Source organism: Prunus dulcis, chromosome 5 (genome assembly GCF_902201215.1).
Source record: "Prunus dulcis chromosome 5, ALMONDv2, whole genome shotgun sequence".
In the NCBI taxonomy this organism is placed as follows: domain Eukaryota; kingdom Viridiplantae; phylum Streptophyta; class Magnoliopsida; order Rosales; family Rosaceae; genus Prunus; species Prunus dulcis.
Window position 1 is genome coordinate 17,723,244 of NC_047654.1, and position 27,591 is coordinate 17,750,834.

General features: G+C 38.3%; 3 protein-coding genes across 3 annotated transcripts; 1 reads left to right on the top strand and 2 right to left on the bottom strand.

Moving 5' to 3' along the window:
• Positions 1-3,653: 3,653 nt before the first annotated feature.
• LOC117629171 lies at positions 3,654-5,129 on the bottom strand. The gene has a single exon (XM_034361674.1). It carries the CDS (start codon positions 5,127-5,129, stop codon positions 3,654-3,656), a length of 1,476 nt encoding a protein of 491 aa, XP_034217565.1.
• Positions 5,130-9,542: 4,413 nt separating this feature from the next.
• On the bottom strand, positions 9,543-10,034 carry LOC117629172. Its single transcript, XM_034361675.1, has one exon. The coding sequence runs from the start codon at positions 10,032-10,034 to the stop codon at positions 9,543-9,545; it is 492 nt and encodes a 163-aa protein (XP_034217566.1).
• Positions 10,035-25,534: 15,500 nt separating this feature from the next.
• LOC117628080 lies at positions 25,535-27,545 on the top strand. Its single transcript, XM_034360445.1, has 4 exons — positions 25,535-26,020; positions 26,184-26,266; positions 27,010-27,065; positions 27,200-27,545. The coding sequence occupies exons 1-4, from the start codon at positions 25,849-25,851 to the stop codon at positions 27,276-27,278; spliced, it is 390 nt and encodes a 129-aa protein (XP_034216336.1). The 5' UTR covers positions 25,535-25,848; the 3' UTR covers positions 27,279-27,545.
• The last annotated feature ends 46 nt before the right edge of the window (positions 27,546-27,591 follow it).

Sequence of the window (27,591 nt, forward strand, 5' to 3'; positions counted from 1 at the left end):
TTTCTTCAGAGAATACTAAAGATCAGCTATAAGAAGCCCCATAATATCAGGGTCGATAGATGCATCGCGGAGACCTTGAAGGGCTTCAAATATATTTTCACAATACACCAATAATAAAAATATAGATTTCTCTGTTGGCCAATCTTTTGTGGTGCCCTTTGTGAAAATCGTACATTAAAAAACCACACTCTTATAAAGGTGTTTATAAAGAAAGTACTATGATGGATTTGTAAGTGTAGTTAACATTGGGGAGTTGGGCCAATGGCCAAGACTATAGCCAAGGCTTTGGATTAGGCTTTCAATAATAATACTTATATTAATCAAAGACTTGGGCCTTGGGGCTCTTGGGCTATAAAGAAGTAAAAAAATAAATTTTGGCCTAAGCCCACGTGTCAAAAAGGCAAAGCCATGCTATTTTTTAAATGCCAAAAACGAGTATAGCCGCACGGCTATACAAAAATAGTATAGCCGACCGGCTATAATATTATATATATAAAAAGGCCGGCCCATGGCCTAAGCCCACGTGTCAAAGAGGTAAAGCCATGCAAAAAAGGAGTATAGCCGAACGGCTATACTATTTTTTTTAAATTCAAAAAAATAGTATAGCCGTGCGGCTGTACTATTATATATATAAAAAGGCCGGCCCATGGCCTTAGCCCACGTGTCAAAGAGGTAAAGCCATATTCTTTTTAAATTCAAAAAAATAGTATAGCCGCGCGGCTGTACTATTATATATATAAAAAGGCCGGCCCATGGCCTTAGCCCACGAGTCAAAGAGGCCTAAGCCCACGTGTCAAAGAGGTAAAGCCATACTATTTTTTAAATGCAAAAAAGGAGTATAGCCGAACGGCTATACTATATATTTTTAAAAATTTTGAAATTCAATTACAAGGAAATAATGCATTAAATTTAGATTTTTAATTTGTTTTCCTTATTTACCTCAAAGGGTAAAATCGACAAAAAAAATAGAAGAAGATTAATGTCAAATGACCTACATCTAAAACCAAAAACTCATAAGACTAAATCTAATAGCGGCTAATCATTTTAGAGCTAGATATAAGAAGCCCTTAAGAAAATGATGACATCGTTGGATAATTTCATCACCTTTGATTATTCATAACATAAATATTAACAATTCTAGACTTTGCTTCCTTTATATATAGTACAGAAATTTGATGTAGAACAAATGGCTGAATGGATTGAAAAGAATTGGAGCGAAAAGGGAAAAAGGACGCAACGGGAATTACAAATTTGGCGTCCGAGTTCCGATTGGGTTGCATAATATATTCTCAAAAAGGGAATGACGCCACGAGTTCAACTTACTGCTTTGCTGTAACATATGGTGGATTTTGGGCTTCTGATGTCGTTTGTCCTTCCAAAGGTGCATTTAAAAATTGTATTCAATTTACAGACTTTCTGTTTCTTTTTTGTTAAGTTTTAAATAACTCCTCAGGGCAGTCCAATGGGTGAGAACGTTGTATTTAGTCAGCCATCATGCTTGGTTGAACTGATCTCAACTTTTATCAAATAATACAAAGAGAATTTCTCTCTAATTTCCTAGTGGATTCCAAATTATTATTCTTTAGGATTTTCGTTTGAAAATCTATTTACTTGTGCTGCGTGAGAATCTAACCTATGTTTCTGGTTTATCAGGCAACCAAAATTAATTCATGAGGAGTTTTTCCTTCCAGCATGAGTGATTTATAGAGAAGGGGAAAGCAATTGATCAACTAATAAAGTCACTCTATGGTGAGCTGGTATGAGTTACAATTTTACTTGTTTAGTCCCATTATGTGTTATACCGTTATACCGTTGTTCTCAAACATAATAAAGTCACTCTGTCCAAAATTGTCCTTAAATTGTATCAGTTTCTCAAAGCATTGAACTGTGTGTACTCATATGAATAATAATATGGTGTCATGCATTCATTTGCAGGGGAAATAAGACAGCAAAGCCTCAAACCCTTCTGGTTGGGCTGGCTGCTACCTTTTGGTTATATATAATAGTGCATACCACACACACATAACACTAATGGCTTTGTAGCATACATGCAAGGCTGCGCAGCTGCATGCACACATGACCCACCCTTCTGTTTTCATGTATTCATTCTTTTATGTTTACATGTATATCTTCGTTCATTGATCCCTTAAATGTCTAATAGATTTGTTATTGTCTACAGGAGAAGGTGGGGTGGGATGATGATGATAAAGAAAATGAAGAGTTCCTTGAGCGTCTGCAAACGTGTGGATCATTTGGCGAGAGGTTTCCTTTCTTTGTAACACTCCCCAGCCGTACGCTGTTTGGGTTCGTAAACTGTGCAGGGTCTTGCGACTTGATAAACAATCCTTTAGAGAAATCTTGGAGATACATTTCTTAGATGGGCGGATTATGTTATGTTTTCCTATTTAGATAGGTGCACTAAATACTAAGTTATATCAGATTTTAATAAGAGTTTAAATTAAGTTGTATCTTGAGGCTCAAAACCTAGTGAAATAAGAAAGGGTTTTGAGGCCTATTAAGGGGTCCTATTTATTTCCATTTATACATGAACCAATCTGGTGGGCTTGGTAGATTAGTCAAGTCGGCCCTCGGTGATTAGTAGAGACGACTTGACCTAACCCTATACTGTACTCTCATCAGACACGTTCTCTAAACCTATTCTCATCATAAAGAGAGAGCTGAAACAGATTCTGAGAGAGCAGAAGTCTTGAGCCGTTCCTGTGTTCTTGTTAGGATTGTTGCTGCTACGTATTGGATGATGAATTTAGAAGCTGTGTGCTCAAGGAAGATGACTATAGGTACGTCTTTATGTCTTTATACGTATTACAGTTTTGTGTGAAAGATCTTGTTTGTGCATAAAGAAATCTAATAGATTATTCTAAACAACCTCTTTGAGGTAAATAGACTCCAAAAATTTTGTAGTCTTCCTTTTCTTGCTTCCACCCTTAAAAGATGCTGAATTGTGCCCGTGCAATTTGCAAATGAAAAAATAAAAATAAAAATCCTTTAGCTCACTTCTCAAACTGCTTGAAGTTGCTAGAACTTCACCGTTGTCAGAATGATAAATTATCAATCGGCAATATATTTATCCTTTGATTAAATGATAAATGTTTATAGGATTTGGAACAAAAGTTCTGAAATATTGATATATATATATATATATATGTTGAGAATTTTGTTAGAATCTTTAATTCTCTTTTTGATTTTCTAATCTCTGTACGATTGGAATGCATGAATTGAACTATTATTATTATTGATCCAGCTTCCCAATTTTCAGCGTCAATTATTCTTACTGGCGAGTATTAATTAATTAAAGCTCTTGAATCATGGAAGTAATGCATGAATGCATCAAGTAATTTGGATCGTAATAGTAAAACGAAAGAAGCACAACTTTTATTCCCACAGATAGTCTTAGCTATAGGTTACATAAATTAATGCATGAGTAGCAGCTGCATGCAATATTATTGAAACCCAAATCACAACAGAAGGGAAACTTAAGAAAATGCCACTTTCGCAGGGAATGCGATTGTATTTAGCGTATGCAACAAGCTTTTTAAATCCATAGATGACCTTAATGGGACGAGTGAAGTCTCGTGAGGGTTTCCAGTGACGCTACCCACAAACATCAAATTAACTTAACAGGATGATGATCATCATGGAAGCGGTTCTGTTTCTGTCGTGTGGTAGAAGTTGTATAAACTTTTACCACTGTAAAGGCCACCTTCCTTGAGGCAGGTAATAATTGCCGGGGTTTGGCTAATAAGAGTGTCCCGCTGAGAGTAGGAGAAGGGAATGTCGCATGAAGCCTTTGTTGCTAGCAGTTTCACCGTCACCTTATGCCTTGGCGGCACAACAACCGGGAACCGACGCTCAATTTGAGTTTTTGATTTGAGGTGTTGACCCCACTGGTAGGCTCCGTCAAAGTTACCCGAAACTCGGATGCGGACTCCCTCGTCCTGTACGACGAATGGAGTGTCGGAGGTGAGGGTGGTTTGGATGAAGGCCGTGAAAGAGACGTCGTCGGCACTGGTATTCCAAGTACTAGTCCTTTCGTCTTCATAGAAGAGCTTGAGAGTTTTAGAGGCCGGTACTTCGGCCGAGGGGTTTTCGTATTCTACCTCGGCCATGTTCTGGTCGATCTCGCGGTTATAGATCCTGGCATCGGCCAGGCGGAAATTGAGATCAGAGATGGTCCGGGACATAACAAGCTCTTCGACTATCAGGTGCGCATCTGGCCCAGGGGTAGTATTTGGAGAATCGGCAGTCAGACAGCTTACATCGTTGTTCGTGTTGCAGAAATTGTTATTTCCCAGGTTGCGGAGAGCTACAACAACATTGACGTCGCCTGGGTTGGCTTCAACCTTGACTGGCCGAAACAACGTGTTTGAGTCTCGGTTGTTGGTGTCGTCTGAGTCAGCCCAAATCCAGTTGTTGCTAATATTATCATCACGGCTACTGTTACGCCTCCAGAACTTTTTAGTGAAGGTGGACATTATGCGAACGCTTCCATCACCGGCGGTCACCACCTTGTTCTCCTTCTGTCGTTCGGTAGGATCAGTGGCTGAGAACTGCAGATATGGGTGTGTATCAATGGTTTGGACGCGGAGGTAGTTGCCAACACCATTGACGTCGACTTTGAAGGCAAGATACTTGGGAAAAATCACCAGCGCGTTCCAGTCGATGACTGTGAAGACATCAAAGTTTTGGCTTATAAAGAGGCATTCGTTTGTAGGGGATATCTTTAAGTAATGACCTGAGTGTACGTGGCGCAATCGGATTTGGGAGGAGTCGATGTCGTTTTTTATGGGCTCGAAGAGCGTACATGACCAAAGGTTTTGATCTGCCTTTCTCTCGTCAGCCCCGGCTACAATCCACCTACTGTTTTGGTCGGCCCTCCTCCAGTATTTGTTGTTGTAGCAGGATCTTATATGCACCAGACGGCGGTTGTTGTTGTTGATTGTTGCGGGCTCCTCCACTTCGACTTGGAACTTTGCGTATGGGCTCAGAACCTCCTCTCCGGAGAATTGGAGGATCCCATGCACCCCCTCGATGTCTTGGTGTATGTAGCGCAAGTATCTGTTGTTCGTCTCTGATTTAAGCGCAAGAAATCCTGGCTGTTGTAATGCCATTTCTGATGATCTCTCGCTCGCTCTTCAATAGGAATATGATTGGCTTTTTTATAAACTCACTTGTCTGTTTCTTTCTCTGTCGTTGTTTATTGCTTTCCCTAGCTCCAACCCGCTGTGCTATTTATAATGAAGCAAACCCAAACCATGCACATGCTGATGCAGCTTTCGCTTCTTGTTCTTGCTGTACGTATCCATAGTTGGGTTGGCTCGCGAAAGCGAAACAGAGAAAATTGAAGCCAGCAAAAATAGTCAAGCCAGGTGGCAGTTTTGAAAGGTCAAGTAATAATATTCTCGAAATATAACAAACTAAAGCGTGTGCTTCACGTCTTCAAATAAAACAAGGCTGAGCCTAGTATTTTCTTCTTTGTTGTAATGTGAACTTGTTATGTAATTTCTACTTCTTGTACTTATGGGCCATAGCCATTTATCAATTATAATTATGTCATTAATTAGGATTCAACAGCAAAGTTGTTGAGATATTTATATACTTTAATTACATACGTATCACACAACTTTATTTCATATAGACACAATTTTTTTGTTTTTGTTTTAAAAATTTATAAATATTTTCTTTTAAGCAAAATCTATCGGTTTTACGTAGGTTTTACAGTTGCGGATGATTGTTTTTAATTTCAACCCTCTACAAACAAATAAATCAAAGAAACAAAAGAAGGAAGAGAATATTAATTAATATATTGCAATTTCTTGTGTGAAGCTTTTAAATTAATTTCAAATTAATATTAAATTTTATTTGTTTTGGTTTTCAATAAGATTAAGTTGGATTTCCTAGAGCTCATCACTGATCGGATGGCATCAGAAAAGTCTTTGAATTAACCAATGTGATTGATTGATTGGAACGTATCTTTAATACAAAAGAAAACCATGTCCATGTCCATGTGATTGATTGAAACATCTCCATTATGTGAACTTCATTAATAAATTGTAGAGGCCCATAGGCATTTATGAATTAGGATTGAAAAACAAAGGTTCACGGGATTGTTCCAGCTAATCTTTACCAAAATAATAATAATAATTCTTCCGGCTGCTGGCTAATAATTAAGTTGGCATTTGTTTTTGGTCCGGCCAATAAAATTATTTTGGGCCCAAAATGAAGTAAAGGACCAAATGTAAATACATAATTGGAATGTGCTTTTGGGCCTGTTAAGTGGCAGAGGTGGACCATAATATAATATTGAAGTAGCCCAAACTGTTGATTTTGGGCGAGTGAACCGGTTCCCAAACCATGGCCGGTCCTCTCAGTCTTCTTTGCTTTAGCTACTTATGCTTTGCTTGCTTGTTTCGTGATTAAGCCTTTTAAGGCAAAGCGGCAGCGAAGGCAACAGCATTCAGATTCAGAACAAGTAGCAAGTAATTAAGTAGGCCTCAACCTCACAAACAAATATCAAATCAAAGCAAAGCAATCGAATTTTACAAAGAGAGATCGCGAAATGGCGTTGCAGTGAATGATACTGACGTACGTGGTGGCAGCTGAGGCAGCCTTGGCCTTCCTCTTAACCCTTCCAGCGCCCAAGCTCTTGAAGAATCAATTCGTGTCGTTGGTCTCTCTCATCCTCCAACCTGCCCTCTTCATCGTTCCCTTCGCCGGCTTTCAGCTCCTTGGTTTCTTTCTTCTTCTTATTTGATTTGATTTGATTGGATTCCTAGGGCATACCATACCATAGCAACAATCTAGCAACGGATTTTCCAGTTGATCTTTGACTTGGCTCTTTCTTACTCTCTCTTTTCTTTTAAATTTCTAATGTGATTCTAATCTTTAATCAAGTTGATGATGCCTGCAACTCTTTGGCATGCTAAAATGAATTTATCAAAAATGAAATCATATAGCAAAAGGATAATTACATTTTGAGCAACCCACTGATGTAGTAGCTCTTACTTACCTAATAAGGAGGGAAGTACTTTCTTTGGGTTAAAAAGAAAAAGTCGAATAACACAGTTCATGACTTCCCTATAGAACTTGCAAGAAAAACTGTTTTGATGTAATAGCTCTTACTTACCTAATAAGTAGGGATGATGTTGGTGATTTTCTCTGTAATACGGTACCAAGGAGGAATTTGGACGTTCTGAAAAGGCTTTTAGCCAATGACATCAACTCAAATGTGAAAAATTATGATCAACGAACACCGCTTCACTCAGCTGCTTCAGAAGGCTTAGGTCCTGTTTGGAATTGCTTTTTTTCGCCAAAAATCTGCTTCACTTTAAAGTTAAGCAGTTTAAGGTGTTTGGTAAAAATAAAATATCATGATTATTTTAAAAGCAGTTACCTTTTGACAGCAGCTTTTAAAAGCAGGCTCTGAGTTGCTTTTCAAAGCTGCTTTCAAAAGAAGCAGAGATAAACTTTTAATGAATTTTTTTAATTCCCAAAATATCATCATTCATTTTAAAAAATGACACCACTTCCACTTCCACATCCAACTCCACCACTTGCACCACCACATTCACTACCTCCACAACCACTGCTACCACCACCACCACATCCTTCTCCTCCTCATCCTTCGCCACCACCACCACAACCACCACCTCCTCCACCACCTTCACCACCACCTCCACCTCCACCTCCTCCACCACCACCACCACAACCACCTACTCCTCCAAAACCTCCACATCCACTACCACCTCCACAACCAACACTACAACCACCACCATGCTGCCCCTACCACCACCACCTCCACAATTGCCATTCCCACCACCACCACCACCACCACCTTCACCACCACCTCCACCTCCACCACAATTGCCACCACCACAATTGCTACCACCACCACCACATCCTTCTTCTCCTCATCCTCCGCCACCACCACCACAACCACCACCTCCTCCACCACCTTCACCACCACCTCCACCTCCACCTCCACCTCCTCCACCACCACCACCACAACCACCTACTCCTCCAAAACCTCCACATCTACCACCTCCACAACCAACACTACAACCACCACCATGCTGCCCCTACCACCACCACCTACACAATTGCCATTCCCACCACCACCACCACCACTACCACAACCACCAACTTCACCTTCAACACGACCACTACCTCCATTCCATCACTACCACTACCACCACATGATTAGTACATAACACTTTTAACATCATGTCTATTTTAATCATTATTCACAGGTACAACAATTTTATATTAAAATTTACCAAACGGTTTTGACACTGCTTTTTGTACTAACAGCACTTTAAAAATATTGTTTACCAAACATGGAGCTTATTTACTTTACATCTAATTATTTTCAAAGCAAAGCAGAAACAATTTTTTTAAAAAGTGACAGCAATCCCAAACTGGGCAAGTGTTCTATCAAAGGACAGGTACAATCCGAATGGTCATCTGGTTCGTTAGGCAGGGATGACTGACCTTATGGTCTCCTTTTGAAACTATTGTTTAAATATCAGCCAAATTGCGTACCTAAAACTAACATGATTAAAACCATTTAAGAGACGAATTAAAATCCTTATTTATGCAACCAACTTTAGTATCTATGTGAATCGACTGTACGTACGTAGCTTATCCTTAACCTTAATTATGACTGGAATATGTATATCTATATATATATATTCTTTACAAAAATTTAAAGCTCCTTAAAGCCCATAGAAACCGGTCAAGTCACAGTTTCAACTTTTGAGTATAGGCAATACACGAGAAGATGGACAGTATTTTGATAATTCTGTTTAGACTAAAAGCTAAGGACTGTCTATTAAAAAATAATTCCAACATGCAACCTTTTTAATTAGTCTACTTCCTGATCGCAGTTGTTAGAGTTCTCTGATGAATATCATCAAGAAATTAGCTAGCTAAGCATTTCTCTTATCAAAATGATAAATGATAGCAATACATTTATTCTTTGATTAAATGATAAATGTTTATAGGACTTGGAACAAAATTTCTGAGATGTTATATATGTGAATTTTGTTAGATTCGATTTGTAATATGCGTACTTTGGAAAGCATGGATTGAACTATTATTATTGTTGATCTGGCTTGGCAATTCTCAACATAAATTATTCTTATTGGTCTTGTAATAATCAAGGATTCGAGTAATTAATTAATTAAAGCTCTTGAATCATGGAAGTAATGCATGAATGCATCAAGTAATATGGATCAGAATAGTAAAACGAAAGAAGCACAACTTTTATTTCCGCAGATAGTCTTAGCCTAGGTTACATAAATTAATGCATGAATGCATGTGCAGCAGCTGCATGCAATATTATTGAACCCAAATCACAACAAAAGGAAAACTTAAGACAATGCCACTTTCGCAGGGAACGCGATTGCATTTAGCGTATGCAACAAGCCTTTTAAACCCATAAGTAACCCTGATGGGACGAGTGAAGTCTCGTGAGGGTTTTCAGCGACGCTACCCTCAAACATCAAATTAACTTAACAGGATGATCATCCTGTAAGCTTTTCGACAATGAAGAAAACGTTTCGGTTGTCGGGTTGGGTTTCTCGGCCTGCGTAGAGGACTGAATTAAATCCGTTTGCAGAGAATGGCTCTATAAAGTGTCCGAGTTGCTTGTGCACTAATCGGAATACGCCGATGGTGTTGTTGCCGCTATCTGGTGTGAGTTGGACTACCTCAGGCTTGAAGAGTGTACATGACCACTGGTTTTGTTCTCTCTCTTGCTTGTCAGCCTCGGCCACAATCCACGAACTGCTTGCTTCTGCCCTCCTCCAGTATTTGTTGTTGAAGGAGGATTTTATATGCACCAGACCGGGGTTCTGTTCGTCCTCCTCCACTTGGAACTTTGCGTATTGGCTCGCAACATCCTCTCCAGAGAATTGGAGAACATGCTGCAGGTTGTTGATTTCGTGTTGGTAGCGCAAGTATTTCTTGTTCTGGTCTGATTTAAACGCATACGACCCTGGTTGTAATGCTGCCATTTTTTATGATCTCTCGCTCGCGCTTCAATATGATTGATTTTTTTTTTTTTATGTATACAAATGTACAGTCCTGATCTCTTGGACCACAGGAGTCCAAGAGATTGTGGTCACCCACCGTTAGATATTAATTTAATGGTTCAAAATGATATATATAAATGCAATATGACATAAATGATTATTACCCGATTCAAGTCAACCGTTGAATTTACATCCAACGGTGAGTGACCATAAATCTCTTGGACTACAGGAGTCCAAGAGATCAGGACTCACTTCTCTCTTTCTCTCTCTCTCTCTCTCTCGTTGCTTATTGCTTTTCCTAGCTCCAACCTGCTGTGCTATTTATAATGAAGCAAACCCAAACCATGCATGCAACTTTCGCTTCTTGTTCTTGCTGTACGTATCCATAGTTGGGTTGGCCCGCGAAAGCGAAACAGAGAAAATTGAAGCCAGCAAAAAGAGTCAAAGCCAGGTGGCAGTTTTGAAAGGTCAAGTAATAATGTTCTTGAAATAAAACAAACTAAACCGTGCTTCACGTCTTCAAATAAAACAAAGTTAAGCCTAGTATTCTATTCTCTGTTGTAATGTGAACTTGATTATGTAATTTCTACTACATGCACTTACGGGCCATAGCCATTTATCAATTATAATTATGTCATTAATTAGGACTGAACAGCGACGGCTGAAGGCCCAGCTGATTCTTAATCAGCATAACATGTGCTCGGTTTCATTTCATCATAAGCAACTGTTGATGGACCAAAATATTATTAGCACCCATGATATGATATTGTTCATTTTGGGCTTTTTAAATGACAGAGGTGGACAATAGTACAGCTTAAACTGTTGATTTTGAACGAGTGAATCGATTTCAAAATCATGACCGGCCACGTGTTATATCCGAAACAAATAAAAATTTCTTCTACAATGAAGTAATAATATTCTTCATATAAAACAAACTAGAGCGTGCTTCACGTCTTCAAATAAAATAAAGTTCAGCCTAGTATTTTCTACTACCTGTACTTATGGGCCATAGATAGGATATCCATTTATCAATTATAATAAGGGATGTCATTAATTAGGATTGAACAACGAAGTTGTTGAGATTTGAGATGTCTACTTTGATTACAGACATATGCACCACGCATGGTAGGTTTCCTTTTACACAGCACAGCTTCAAGCAAAATCTATCGCTTTAATTTACATTATCCTCTACAATGAAGTAATAATATTACAGACGTATGGACCATAGTATAGCTCAATTTAGGCAGGCGAGTAAATCGATTTCAAAATCATGACCAGCCACGTGTTATATCCGAAACAAATAAATTTTTTTTTTACAATGAAATAATAATATTCTTCATATAAAACAAACTAGAGCATGCTTCACGTCTTCAAATAAAATAAAGTTCAGCCTAGTATTTTCTACTACCTGTACTTATGGGCCATAGATAGGATAGCCATTTATCAATTATAATAAGGGATGTCATCAATTAGGATTGAACAACGAAGTTGTTGGGATTTGAGATGTCTACTTTAATTAGAGACGTATGCATAATGCATCGTAGGTTTCCTTCTACACAGCACAGCTTCAGGCAAAATCTATCGCTTTAATTTACATTATCCTCCTCAACATCATCCTCCTTAGTTAGCACAATAATATTGCTACTTAAAATGCCAATTTAAGTCCTGTGAACACACATTAATTCCTTGATAGTTTGCTGGCCAAATTTTCTTTGTTTTGGTTTTCAGTAAGTTCGATTTCCTTGAGCATCGTCACTGATATCATATATGTGAATTCTTTTTAGGGAGATTCACTATAATACCAAATATAGGAGCCCAAATTATTAATAAAAAAAATCCTATATGAAATGGACTTTAGAAACATACCAAAAGCTCATTTACAATATAACAAAAAGGAGTCCGTAGACACGGAGTAGACTCGAATCGGAGTTGTAACGAAGAAAATACGGTCAAAATACCGCGAAGGGCAAAACGGTAATTTGGACAAAAAGTTAGATTTTTATCCCTTTCTCCTCTCTCTATCCTCAGTTCTCTCTCCTCTCTCTCTCTCCTCCTGCGCGCTCGCTCCCCTCCTCCCTTCCCGTCGCCACACCGGCCACCACAGGGCACGCCGATCTCCGGCTTTGGTACCAGCAGCTTCGTCTCGCCGCCGCCGTCACTCCACGACCCGCCTCCACCCCTGCACCGGCCGGAGCTAGCCGGAAACTGGAGGAGAACCGCCGATGTTCACCCGAACTTCTCTCCTTTCGTTATCCCTCAATTCTCAACCAAATCGTTCTAGTAAGGTATAGTTTCAAACCTATTTTTCGTGCTCTAATTGATGGATGGATGGGTTTTGATCGATTTTACCTCTAGATCACTCGATTTTCGAATTGAAAATCGGCCGAACTTCGGCCGTCGTGATCGGCCATTTTCGGCCACTTTTTGGGGATGTCTAAGAACAAAAGTGACTCCAAATGGGGTGTTTTACCTAGGATAGGAGTTTGGAGTCTCAGTTTTGAGTTTTTTCGGCGACCCGTTATCGCTTTGGACACCCAAGCTGCCGACGCGTGTGGCAGCGCGTGAGTGAGGGTACAGTAGCAATTCTGTGTAGTTTTGTGATCATCGTGTTGTCACGAGCGCGTAGGATTTCGCGGATCTCAATTTGGAGTCCGTTTAAGCCCCGAACGGATTTTTCATATTGTGCGATCCCTGGGTGCAGTGTCGTCGAGCCGTTGGATCGCACTCAATTTCTGATATGTCGTTCTACATGATTTCAGGATCGTGTAGAATTCGACGGATTGCGAATCGGAGTCCCGGATACTCTGAAATCGCGAACCCTGGGTCTTTCTCTGTGAGGAACCTATAGAGAATCCCAGATTGGCCATCGGAGATCGTGGACCCCACGGGGTTCCGGATCGGCCAGCCTGGCAGTTTATCGCTTACTAAAGCTTCGATTCTTTTAAGGCCGCTCTAATTGTCTGAAAGGCTAAAGTGGGCATAGGAGTGACTTTAAAATGAGTGCACGCATTTCTAGGAGCCGGGGCATGGTATTTAATTTAATTCTTTTATTGAGCAGTTTTATTAATTTAATATTCTTAGTTAATCAGGCACCAGAGGCCCGACCTACCCGCAGGAGGGACCTTCATAAGGTCCAGCTAGCTCGGACCAGCAGTGAGTGGACTTTTCTTTTCTAAACGATATTTATAATTAAATTTCATTATTTGATGTTGAATAAGTGTTCTTGCATGTTTTTCCGAGCTTGAATGGTATCGTAAACTATCTTTATTTCTATACTGCTTAGTCGAACATGTTAAAGTTATACAGACAGCAGACTTTGAGATTTATATAACAGAAATAGCAGCAGAATTGAGATTACAGTTATTTATCAGACTTTCCTATAGTAAATTAGTTAAGACCACCATGTACCCCTTTTTTTTTGGTGATTACCCTCAGATGGACCGATGTCTACGGACATCCAGTCTGTTTACAGTTCTGTCAGTGCACTTGACATTGCCTCACGAGTTTCGGGGACGCTCGGACCGTGAGTGCCAGGATTTGCGGCTCGGCAGACTTGGTGTCCCGAGACCTGCCAGGATTTGCGGCTCGGCTGACTCTGTGTCCCCGAGACCTGCCAGGATTGCGGATCAGGCTGACTACGGTCCCCTGTATCTTGCCAGAGCGGCTCGAGTCGACTTGGTGTCATCGAGACCTGCCAGCGGATCAGGCTGACTATAGTCCCCTGAATCCTGCCTGTTTGCGGCTCGGGTAGACTGTGTGTCGCCGAGACCTGCCAGGGGATTTGACGGACTTTATAGGGGTACATATAGGTGGCAGTTTTAAAGGAATTTCAGTGCTTTTATAAAATTACTGTTTTCAGTCATTTTATACCGGTTTTCTTGATATTTGTGCATGTGCTATATCTGTATCGATGCGTAGACCTATCTATATTTTATATAAAGGCCTTGTTTTTTATTACAGTCGACTTGTGGATTTACTTACCTATTTATTCATTAACGGGAGTTGCTATGTTATAAATTGTTTTTAAGAACATTATTTTTGTCCACTCACACCTTCAAACTTGTTTTTCGCCCCCAGGCTGTAGAAGTGCGAAGGAATCCACCCCGGCCACTCCCAGCTTCCGCACCACCACAAAACGTAGGATTTCGTTGTAAACTACTTAAAGTCTTGTAAATTATTAGTAACTGCTCTGATATCTTGTTGGACTGGAGAACCAGGACTGGTGAATGCTTGATTGTTTTATTCTAGCAGTTGGTGTGGAATTATTTACTTGTTTAACAGGTGAAAAAGTTTTGGGTTTGGACAAATTACAGGGGAGACTCTGCCGAATTTTCGGCAGGAGTCTAAGGAAAAATTTTAAACGTAATTGTAGCGAGAAGGGTAAAAAGGTCATTTGTGCCGACATTCGCCAGGTGTCGGACACGCACATGACTTGGCTCGAATTCCAAAGTGGAATTGGGATCGGGTCCTGTCAAAACTGGCATTGATATCTTAAAACAAACTCAACCCCAAAACCTCATAAAAAAAAGCACAAAACACTCAATGGGATATCAAAGTAATTTAATAATCAAAATTAAATTCAATAGGGCCAGTAGTCATCTTTTGGGTTTTTTTTTTATATAAATTAAATGATGTACGGTTTATTTATAGTTTTAGTGCTAAGAATAAGTATATGACTAAATATCTCTATAAAAAAAAATTAGTGGATTTAATCAAAATGTAATGACTTATAGAATTTTACGTTGGGGCACTTTAAGTCCGTTCCTCCTTAATAAAGCTTCACTTAATAGATTTGAATCATGAGCTGAACCCTCCCACCCACTAAGAACGTAAATGAATTCCAAATCAAAGTTACAAGCTACTAAAGCCATTTATCAATTATAATTATGTCGTTAATTAGGATTGAACAATATGATTGTAATGCCATTTCTAAAGCGTGCTTCACGTCTTCAAATAAAACAAAGTTAAGCCTAGTATTTTCTTCTTTATTGTTTCGGTGCGTAATGTGAACTTCATTATGTAACTTCTACTACTTGTACTTATGCGCTCTAGCCATTTATCAAATTATAATGATGTCATTAATTAGGATTGAACAACAAGGTCGTTGAGATGTTTACATACTTTAATTACAGACATATGATAAGTTTAGGGGAGTGATATGTAGTTTCAATTATTCCTTTCACACATACCCTAAACTTTAAACCCTGAACCCCTTTCTCTTAAGCAAAATCTATCGATTTTGGGTAAGTTTGAGACACTTGTGGACGATTGTTTTTAATTTGGACCCTATGAAAATACCTGTAGGATGTCTATATATATACCTAGAGAAGGTTAAATAGGCTAATTCGATTTTTGCAATAAATAATAATCAACTTTCGAAGTAGGATTGATATGAGCTATCAATCCTGAAATGTGCAGAGCTTAAAATAAAAGAACACGTATATATTTATTTTACGTGGTAAAACTCCACCTCTGGGGAAAATCCACGGGACTCCTTAGTCCAGAACGAATCCACTATAGAATTGAGATTACAAGAAGTTCTCACACACATTTATCCTAGACTTAATCTAGATAATGTTTACTGACTTCTTCGTAACTCAGCTTCTATCACGGGATGATCTTCGACACTCCTTATGTTGAATGCAATACTGGTCACGATTGCTTCAAGCTTACCGGAAGATAAATGCCTCAAACGTCTTGGTGCTCTTGACCGTATGAGCCACTGACATACATATATATGTAATATGAATGATGAATGAGTTCGATAATTCACCAAATGACCAGGAGCCCTTGATGACTTACCGAGAAAAATAAGGAGAAGAGCTTTTCCAAAAACAGATTCAATATGCTCTCAAAATTAATGCGTTGAAAAGCTACACTATGAAAAGTAGACACCTTGGTTTTATTCAAAACAGGTTCTCTCACTAAAGAGAAACCTACGTGACCACCAATCCAATTCACGAAAGACTTTCAACCTTATTCAACTACCACACAACAAAACCTGATGCAAGGGAGCATATATTTTCGTCTCCAATCAGGGCACGCCACGTGGAAAAGAAGATTATCTCTTAAATTAATTAATTAAACCAGTTTATTTGGCTAATTAATTAATTGGGATAAATATCTTAATTAATATGAAATTATCTTTATTTAAAGAGATAATATCATTAATTCAGATATTATCCTAATAAAGAGAAGATAATATCATTTAATTCAGATATTATCTTCTTAAGAGATAATATCATTAATTTGGATATTATCAAGTCCGACTCGATCCCTACGAAACCCTAGCCCCGAGGCTCCTATAAATAGACGACCTCATTCATCATTCAAGGTACTTCAGAAAACCTACTCCTTATACCCGAGAAAAATACCCAAAGCTCTCTCTCCCTCTCCACTCTCCATATTTTCTCCACACGGCTCCGGCCACCACACACGTCTCCCGCCACCCGGTTTACACCATACATACAACTCCGTACCCTTTGCTTAGCTATTATTTTCCTACAAACACTCGAACTAACTTAGGCATCTGAGGGCCTTTGGCCAACACCCCGGGTGTGGTCTACTTACTCCAATCTTTTTTACAGGAATCAAGGAAGAGAGAGAAGGAAGATCAAAGGTTGAAGGATCCAGAAGCGAATATTCTCCGGTGAGATTATTTGCACAAACAATATGGACACTAATTAAACACGTCAAACAGAAGACCACTCATACTGTTCAAGCATGAATGTTTCTTTTGATTCAATTTACATGCTATGTGATGATGCCAGCTAATGCACGATGTGAGGAAACCTCATGACTTTCTACTACAGCCAATCCTTTAAAATAATATCTACCTAACAAATTAATTAGACCGATCAAGTAGGAGATAAAATCTAATCCTATTAAAAATAGGATTAACATAAAAATACTTGAGTGAAAATAATTCCAACTAGGAGTCCTATAATGAATGTATGATTATGTCATGATTTACCTGTTGTCAAGTTTCTCGTATGGTCAGGTCATGGCTCGGAAGTATAGGGTTGAGAGAGTTGTGCCAAAGCGTCCAGTAACAATTACTCACAAACTAATTTTCAACCTATGCTAAAGTCTAGAAAATGCCAATACGATTTTCGTACTGACACCCTACAAACAAATAAATTAAAGAAAAAAAAAGTAAAAGAAGAAAAGAATATAAATTCATATATCTCAATTTCTTGTGTGAAGCTTTTAAATTTAATATTAAAATTTATTTGTTTTGGTTTTCAATAAGATTAAGTTGGATTTCCTAGAGCATCATCACTGATCTGATGGCATCAGATAAGTCTTTGAATTACCTAATGTGATTGATTGATTGGAATGTATCCTTAATACCAAAAAAAAAAAAAAAAACCCATTTGATTGATCGAAACGTCATTGAGCACTTCCACCCTATCGGCAACGGCAAAGCAAGAGCAAGAGTTTAGGATAAGATTTTCGGTTGCCACGTGTCCATATTTATTATAAAATTTACATTTCACTCATCATACAATTGAAATACTCCTGATCCTCATAGTTCGACACAATCGAGTACAAGGATGACTCAATTGGCGGAGGAAATTCTACCGGATCACGACTCGGGGGAGTATTTTCCTTCAAAGGAAGTAATAGTGCCATTATTTTCGACATGGAACGCACCACTAGAACCGACTGATGACATTGTTCACTTGAGGAGCCATGTGTAATGGTTTTCCTCTTTTTTGTTTTGCCATGAATAATGTATTAAAAATACAAGAAAATATATTTTTTTAATGATATTAAATTGAATAAAACGATATATATTTATTTATTTTATATTGTCACCAAGATTTTGACCCGCTTCGAACATTTGTCCACGACCATCCAGTTTCGATGGAAGAGACTATTTGTATTTTTACACAAATGGAATTTTGTAGTAGAAAATTTGGTGTGGAAAGTGAAAAATATTGGAAGGAGATGAATTTGCATGAAGATTTAGTGTGGAAAGTGAATAATATTGGTAGGTATTTATGGAAAAAATTTCCAGAATTTTTTATATTTTTTTACAATTTTTTTTAGCCAAAAAATGGGCAGCCGTTGGATTAGAGGACATTTTTGGATCGAATCCTTCAAGAGAAGCTATGTGGCTTGTAGCTGCTGGTTTCTGGCTGTGCTAATTTTTTTAAATTCTTGCGCTGACGTTAGCTGCATGAAGACAATGCAACGGGCCAGATCTCCCCATTTCTCCCACGCCTTACCCAAGCTGGGTCTTGCGCACTGGACCTGCCTTTCGAACCTAGAGCACCCTCCTACCTGGGCTAGCCCCTTGCACTAGACTTGCTCTAAGACAGAAGAATTAGCATGTCCTTATTATGTAAACTTCATTAATAAATTTCTACTTTGTACTTGTGGAGGCCCATAGGCATTTATGAATTAGGATTGAGAAACAAAGGTACAAGGGATTGTTCCAGCTAATCTTTTACCAAAAATAATAATAATAATTGTTCAAGCTGGCAGCTAATAATTAAGTTGGTGTTATAAATTAAAGAGAAATTGGAGAGGGAATTGAGATAGAGAAAGCATAGAAATCTGATGTTTCTCATTTATTCATTTCTGTCATCTACAACAAAGGAGGAAGCCCACTTATATGCAAATTCTGTTGGCTTCCTGTGAATATGCAATGACATGGATTCCACTTCCACAATACTTTCATTATGATGTTCTTCAATCAATTAGGTGGTGGGCTCTACCATTTTGGGATCCATATTTGATTTTACAACACTCCCCCTTGGAGACCACAAATGGTATGGAATATGTCTCGTTAAAAACCTTGTCAGTAAAAATCCAGTGTGACAAAAACTGGTCGAAGGAAAAAAGAGTACATAATCATGTGTAACATAAAATTCTGTGTATATTGACATGCGTGCGACACTGCCTCGTTAAAACCTTGCCAGAAAAAACCCAGTGGGATAAAAACCTGGGCAAAGGAAAAAGAGTACAGTGTGTAAAGGTCTTTATTGACAGCACGCGCCCCCTGATGCTTGGCAAAATATCTTTAAGCCATACTGTTGATCAGCTTTCTGAATATCATAGTGGACACTGCTTCTGTGAGTCAATAGTGTATGAAGGTCTTTATTAATACCACGCTCCCCCTGATGAATATCTCCCCTGAAAACTTCATGACTAGCTTTTTCTAGTAAGCGACCATAGAGATTTCCAGAGTCCGCATATCTAATAACACTTGGGCTATTTATAAGTTCACTCAAAAATATGCTCGTATATGGTGTTGTGCTTAGATAGCATCAAATATGCCTCACATCATCTCAAAATGATGGTGATGGAGTGGAGCTCTATCTGGAAAATACGATGTCCGCTCCAATATACTTCCTGAAAATCCTTAAAGTGTCCAACGGATAATCCTCATAAAAATACTTCAATACTTTCTTAGTATAAGCAAGAATCTCGTTGGCATAATTCAGGCACATGTCATTCAGGGATTGGCTTCATGCAATTTCAATCCTTTCAAGGATTTTGTTTAAAGGGATTAAACTTTATGACACATTAAATAGCTTTAACACAGCTATTTATACATCTTTAGGGAATCGCTTCTGGCGATATGCTCCGTGCATTTAATAACCCTTAAAGATAACATGTTGGTCTCCGTAAATGTGCAATAAAGGGGCACAATGGAATCTATAAATATGGAGAAAACCCAACATTCCTTGTTTCTGCCAGAAACATTGTGTCATACAAATTAGGTATACTCCCTTTTATTCCGAACGCCCAAGTATAACTTTCAGTATTAACATCTTTTGGGGTTCGTACTATGGGTTTGTTATTTGACGTTCATTCTCATCTATAATGGAATTGCCTCATTCCATTTTGGCCAATGATATTGTCGACATTTAATGATTGAACATGGTTCCAATTAACACAGCCCATTGATGATTTGAGTAGCTACTCCAAAATCAAAATTTGTCATTCATCAATTCATGATCCCACCATTCTCATGTGCATGCGCATACATCAATTATAAGCATTTCTTTGCTTTTGGGTACCCAAGCCACTCAGGGGGCTGATGTGAGAATGTGGATAACCTCCAATGGAGCGTTATTTTGCAGTAGGGCGTGGATAATCTCCATTTAGGGAGTTGGAACATTTAAAACCCATATATTTGTCATGCTGCAGGCATGCCACAGATTAATACATACATGTCAATTAATTTCTGGGACTTTAACCCATACAATTTTCTATGCATTAGGCGTGCACAGTATCAACATTGACATGTCAAAGGATTGTCCTTTCGGGACTTCAATCCACATCATTTGCTACGCAACAGACGTGCATCATATTGATCACTGCTATACCCATATTTTGTTCTTATGGGACTTTAATTTGTGCAGTGTATTATCAATGTATCCAACTTGCAATCTGTAAAATTTGCGTTAATAATTTATGGATACATACAAGCCATTCTTTTTGGAACAGACTTATCTCCCCATTTGGTTACCTTTCAAGATAAAATATCAAATAAGTATATAAGCATAAAATAACGCAAGTATTGCTTACATCCTTAGGGGGGAGAAACTCTTCTCAAGTATTATTCAAGCTCGTATCGGCCCAGTAAATATAATGTAGCGCTTGATGATCTAGTTATATCCTGCAAGAGCAAAAATCACAATTTTTCTCTCTGTCAAAAAAAAACAAATAACCCTCAGAGTTAGGAGCACCGCATGGATTCTTTCTTCGGATGTTCGTTCTAAAGAAATAAAATCCCTTATGAACAGAGAGTTATAAAAAGAAAGAAAAGATACAAAAATTGTGATATTGATTGCAAGGTAAGGTAAGCAATCAAGGAAGGGAGCTGATGGGAGCAGAAAACAAGCTCTCAATTCCCTTAGTCTAGAAGGACCTCAGGAGATTAGAGCATAAGGCCACCTTCACAGTTCCCTAATGTAGCGGAAACGTGATCAGGGATAGTCTCGCTTCCTGAATGGATGATCATAGATAGTCTTGCTTCTCGGGCATATTGAGTGCTCATTGATAAGAAAAACGAGTAGATATAGCATCACTAGGTATGGAGAAAACTGGATGTCTTCTGCAAAGAAAATTTCGTTAGTAGCACATTTATACACAAATAAGAGGAATAGGTAGAACCGGTGAATTTCAAATTAACCATAGGAAAATTGCGAGATTCTCGGGGTGCTTTTGAAAAAATAGCTCCGTGAAATCCGCAAAGCAAGATCGGCTTTGAGGAAAATAATACTTGAAAACGCCGAAAGTGCCGACAGGCATTATTAGAAGCCGCGTGAAGTTTTGAAATCTGGGAAAGAAAAAGATAATATGGGGATCCGAGAAGATATTGGGATCCTGGAAATGTTCCACATTTTCGTATATAGATATTGTCTTTTGCAAAACTTGATTGGAGCAACTGCGTTTCAACTCAACTTCCTTCATTTTCTGAAACTTTAGTTTTTGTAAGACTTTCGTCGAAACCTTCTTAAAATGGCTTCTTCTTCTTCCTGCCCAAATTATTTCAATTTAAATTATGCTCCTACAACAACCAGTGACGCCAAAGTTTGGCGTCCATCCTTTGTATCCCAAAATCGTCATCTCACAATTAATGATTCTGTGATGATGAATGATGCTACTACTGTCATAGTAGCTAAGAATTTCATTACTCCAATGGATGAAATACTCTTAACAGGAAGGTCTGAGGAAGAGGCTATTGATGACTCAATGGCTTCTAGCATTCAGAGTGCTGCTTCTGTTTCTAACATGGCTGATTGTTTGCGTGCTAGAGCAAACAAGGTTCAGAATCTAACAACTGAAAATTCGTCTCTTCAAAGAATGCTTCATGAGTCTCAACAGGAGGTTGAGAAACTTAAAGGAGAGAATAATGCCTTGTTGAAACTGGTGAGTTCGTACTCCATTGATACACTGAGAAGGCTAGACATGCTGCAGGTCTCCAATGAAAGAATTTTGGGAGACCACGAGAGGCTCCTGGCTAAGCTTAAGAGGCGTCGTCCTCTTCCTTCAGAGGCTTCCAGAACATAATGTAATTTTATAGATTTTACAGGGCCTGCACCTTCATTGCAGGTGGAAAAAATCTATATGTTGTATGCTCCTTTTCTGTTATAATAATTGCGCACGTTCTTAAACTTGCACCTGTGGTTTTTACGTCTTTTTAAAATGGTCATGAAATATGAATTGAGTAAAGACCACGATAATATCGCAATATAGTAGTGAAGAACATTAACTACTATATACCCACAACTTCAAGTTTAAGATCTCTCATATATTTGGATCCATGGGCTTCCGGCCCAGATATAACAAAATATGTGGGGAGCCTCAATTCATCATTTGAAGTTTATACTGATATTATCTATTTCGCGGTGTATTTTTAACAACCGAAATTCACAAAATATATTTCTTCCTTGAGGTGTCGATTATAACATAATCGAACTTTATTAAATTCATCATTCTCTTATGCCAAAGAAATATGTGGTGTACTACAATTTGCAATAATACCTCAAATGTTGTCCATTTAACTGTTGGAACTTTAGGTTCTCAACACTGTTAGATTTTGAACTTCAGGCCAAAATCACATATTCTCATGGTATGGACATTCTTACAATTTTATGTACATATTTCGGGACTTCAAACCCGTACATAATTGTCCATATTTTGAGGAACTTCTGGCATCTCATTTAATTGCTCATCCATGAGTTTAAGGAACTGCAGGTTCCCTTTTGTATATAGTGACGGTTTACCCAAAATGGTTAATATTTATGTATACGTCACTATTCATATATCCGGTACTATTCATCAAGTCATGAATACGTATCTATTCATGTGTACAGTACATTTGTCAGTACAGTTATCATCCATGTGTACGGCACTATGAACCAATATGGTACGGTTACATGATTAAGGAACCTCAGGTCCTTATTTACATGTCAGGGATCAAGGACCCTTAAGTCCAATCACATGTTTACAAATATAGTACTGGAGAGACTGCCAGCTCTCATATTAATATCATCATCAAGGATCTTCAAGTCCTGATGTAATTGTATGATGAAGATCAAGGAACTTCTGGTCCTGATCTGCATACTGTAAAAACTCATCATACAGCGCAATTAATCCATAAAATAAATTACTGGTAATAAATTACTGGTATGGACGATAAACCCGCACCATACTTTAAGTAAATGTAAATGTGCGGTAAAATAAATTCATAAATTAAATTGCTTGCTGTATGGACGTTAATCCCGCACCATACCTTAAATAAAATTAGATGTGCAGTAAAGTAATTTCATAAAGTATGAGGGTTAATTCCACATCATACTTTAAGTAAAAGTAAATTTGCGATAAAGTAAACGTGCTTGTATGGGCACTAATTCTGCTTCATACATTTAAATAAAAGTAAAGGCGTGGACGATAAACCCGCACCACCCTTTTAAATAGATACTGTTGTATGGGTAATAAACCTACACCATACAGTAAATAATGTACAGTAAAGTAATTTCATAAAGTATGAGGGTTAATTCCACATCATACTTTAAGTAAAAGTAAATTTGCGATAAAGTAAACGTGCTTGTATGGGCACTAATTCTGCTCCATACTTTTAAATAAAAGTAAAGGCAGTTATGTGGACGATAAACACGCGCCACACTTTTAAATAAATATTATCGTATGAGTAATAAACCTATACCATACAGCAAATAAATTGTGTCGTATGGGTAATAAACCTACTCCATATAGTAAATAAAATAAATGTGGGGATAAAACCACCACAAAAAATATAAGAGGGTGAAACCGTCCATAGAATTACTATATAAATAGATTATATAGAGTATATAATAGGCAAGCGAAGGAAACTAGTGCATGATAGATAAATATCACGCTTGCTCTGCCTTTCCACTTGTAACCAGCACACCAGAGAAAGCTGTGTGGACGAGAACAAAAGGTACCAATAATCTTCAGCACACAAAGTTGTGCCCTTGCTGTAGCCAACTTATAAACTGTTAGCTCTACCCACCAAAATTGATCATATAATAATATAATATTATTATACTAATATATTAGTTTGAAAGCTAGACATATCATGTTGGCTTTTCTTCTTTCCACTTGCAATTAAGTTGAACTTGTTGTGTAGAGAAATAATAAAATAATAGAAAGCATAAGGAGCAACATATCCTTTCGGTGTTGTTTCTTTTTGACCAAATTTGCAATCAAAGCCCAAGCAAAGCCACCCTCATCTTCTTTTTCCTTATTGGTCTTCGCTTTACTGTTGGATTTACCAGAATAGAGAATCCAACCCATGTTTGTTTATATACACTCTTATTTCTCTTTGCGAAGCCAAAGACTCGGAGAGAAAGCAGGAGACCACTATCCACAGCACAGAGACTAAAAGATAAACAATCAACCCTCCCCAACTCCCAAACAACCCAAAAGCAAAAACCCAACACGAGCAGCAAACTGATAGAGAGAGCTTGCAGCCCCTTGTAACTTTGTATGTTGAAAGTTCATAACTTTGTAGAGGCCAAGGCGCTGGAAATGATGGAGCAAGAAGGGCTGCATCTATTGGCAGAATCGGCGCCGTGCTTGCTGATCGACAGCTACAGAAAGACCAGGGGTTGAAGCCTCGAGGCTTCCTGCTCCAGGAGCCTCAGCCGGAGGCGCAGGTGGGCTGTCCAAATCAAGGGTGGGAGCAGCTGCCGGGTACTTGTGCTTGGTCGGAGTTGCAGTTGATGGTGAAGTAGTGGGTGTTTGTTTCCTCAAATGGGTTGGCTTCAATTTTGACTGGTTGAGTCTTTATGAAGCAGAGCACGTTGGCGCATTTGCTCTGAAGCTGATGAAAAGGTTAAGGCTTTCTTGGTTAATTCAGTTTGAAATTTGAATCAATACAAGAAGAAGACGAAGTAGTAGTGGTAGTATGAGAAGCTTGAATTATGCTCAGGGCCCACTGGAATATGGAGAAGAACTGAAGACCCATGAGAAGTTTTGTGAACCAAGTCTGGTTCTTGAATTTGTGAAGTGGGTTATCTAGGAAAACAAAAGAAAATCCCACCAAGCCTCTGCTTGAGTTTTTGCAAGGTGGTCTGTTCTGGTGTTGATTAGAAGAACTCAGCAGGTATTTTGGAGATATTCGTGCTGATAACGTGTTATAAATTAAAGAGAAATTGGAGAGGGAATTGAGATAGAGAAAGCATAGAAATCTGATGTTTCTCATTTATTCATTTCTGTCCTCTACAACAAAGGAGGAAGCCCACTTATATGCAAATTCTGTTGGCTTCCTGTGAATATGCAATGACATGGATTCCACTTCCACAATACTTTCATTATGATGTTCTTCAATCAATTAGGTAGTGGGCTCTACCATTTTAGGATCCATCTTTGACTTTACAACAGTTGGCATTTTTTTCTGTTTTTTTTTTTTTTGGGTCCGGCCAATAATATTATTTTGGGCCGGAAAATGAAGTAAAGGACCAAATGTAAATACAGAATTGGAATGTGCTTTTGGGCTTGTAAGTGGTAGAGGTGGATCATAATATTGAAGTAGCCCAAACTGTTGATTTTGGGCGAGTGAACCGGTTCCGAAACCATGGCCGACCCTCTCAGTCTTCTTTGCTTTAGCAACTTATGCTTTGCTTGCTTGGTGATTAAGCCTAACTAAGGCAAAGCGGCAGCCAGAGCAGCATCATTCAGATTCAGAAGAAGTAGCAAGTAATTAAGTAAGCCTCAGCCTCGCAAACAAATATCAAAGCGAAGCAATCGAATTTGACAAAGAGAGAGAGAAACAGTGAGAGATCGCGAAATGGCGTTGCAGTGGATGATACTGACGTACGTGGTGGCAGCAGAGGCAGCCTTGGCCTTCATCTTAACCCTTCCTGCTCCCAAGCTCTTGAAGAATCAATTCGTGTCGTTGGTCTCTCTCATCCTCCAACCTGCCCTCTTTATCGTTCCATTCGCCGGCTTTCAGCTCCTTGGTTTGTTTCTTCTTCTTATTCGATTTTATTTGATTTTATTCCTAGGGCATACCATACCATAGCAACAATCTAGCATCGGATTTTCCATTTTGGGTAATGGATTACCAATTGATCTTTGACTTGGCTCTTTCTTACTTTCTCTTTTCTTTTAAATTCTGTGTAGATATATATTGGAAGAATGAGCACCGCCTGTCCTGCACCTCTGAGATCTGCACCGCTGCTGAGCGTGACCGCTATGAGAAATCCGTCAGTTTCTAACTAGTACTCTCTCTCTCGTTTTAATTTCTTATGTGATTCTAATCTTTAATCAAGTTGATGATGCCTGCAACTCTTCAGCATGCTAAAATGAATTTATCAAAAATGAAATCATATAACAAAAGGAAAATTACATTTTGAGCACCCACTGATGTCTCCAATTCCCATTCACTATACTGTTTAACAAATTTATTATAGAATAACAGCATTACAAATTCATATTTATTTTTCTCAAAATCATAATGCTCAATGACACACATACCTGTTTCTTAATTTTGTCCTCTAAAATTCTTACATATTCGGCATTGGATTGTCTCGTTTCTTCGACTTTTCTTTAGGATGGTATCTTGAAGTCTCATAATTATTTCTGTCTTTATGTATTGAAAATTTTCTGCTCTTTATTATCTTTAAGACTTTCTTTGTTTTTGGGTATTTGCGGATGAGGGTGAAACAAGGATTTGTGCTTGTGGAAATATTCTGGTAGGATATCAATTGAGTGTATTTGGAAGATACTCTCTACTTTTGCGCTGTACATTTCATGAAAAACATGATATGTGGTTCAGTTCTTATATGTTGCAAGTTGCAGCATATGTAGCTGTGGGATGTCTAATGATTGCACAATGAGCCCTCTGCCAATCAAGAGAAATGGAAGATTCAAGTTCTATCTACATATATATTTACACTTTAAATTCTATTATTCTTGACACCTTTGTTGCGGAAAATATGTCATGCAGATCTACAAGGCTCAAAGGAATGTAATTCTTTGCGCTTCAGCATGTCTGCTTTACTGGTATGTTGGCTAGAGATCATCAAATGACCTCATCTTTTTGTTTTATTTCTTTACAAGTTTAAACAAATAAAAAACTTGAAGGTCTTTACTATATTTCTGGTCATTTGATAGTAATCTACAAATGTTGGGCGCAGGTGTCTTGTTCGCATATGCAAATATTACAAGGACATTCAGAATTTGGAAGAAGTTGAGAAGAGGTGCAAGGAGGAGTAGCTTTTCCCAGATAGGCTTTTGTTTGGGAGTAGAAACAACCGAGTTCATATATTTTTTTTTTCATCATAAATGGGAAACCGATGTGACTTCTAGTAATATTGTAGTGTCTTCACTTTGTGTGGTTAATTTGTTAGTCATCATCTAGTATGTGTTTCTTTCACCTTTTTCTCGTAGCAAGCTCAAATATACATTTTGTTGTCAACTATATATGAAAAGCAAGAGAATTATTATTACTGCTAAGAGATTTGGCCATGGCCGGTCTATTTATCCTTGTTTGAATATATGAATTCCAATCTCCCTTGATTTGTTGAGA

Bases quoted from the DNA above. Each gene is read 5' to 3' on its own strand.
- LOC117629172 (XM_034361675.1), bottom strand. From the start codon at position 10,034: ATGGCAGCATTACAACCAGGGTCGTATGCGTTTAAATCAGACCAGAAC.
- LOC117628080 (XM_034360445.1), top strand. From the start codon at position 25,849: ATGGCGTTGCAGTGGATGATACTGACGTACGTGGTGGCAGCAGAGGCA. The intron at 26,021-26,183 runs GTTTGTTTCTTC...AATTCTGTGTAG, and splicing joins CGCCGGCTTTCAGCTCCTTG to ATATATATTGGAAGAATGAG. The intron at 26,267-27,009 runs GTCAGTTTCTAA...TATGTCATGCAG, and splicing joins GTGACCGCTATGAGAAATCC to ATCTACAAGGCTCAAAGGAA.
- LOC117629171 (XM_034361674.1), bottom strand. From the start codon at position 5,129: ATGGCATTACAACAGCCAGGATTTCTTGCGCTTAAATCAGAGACGAAC.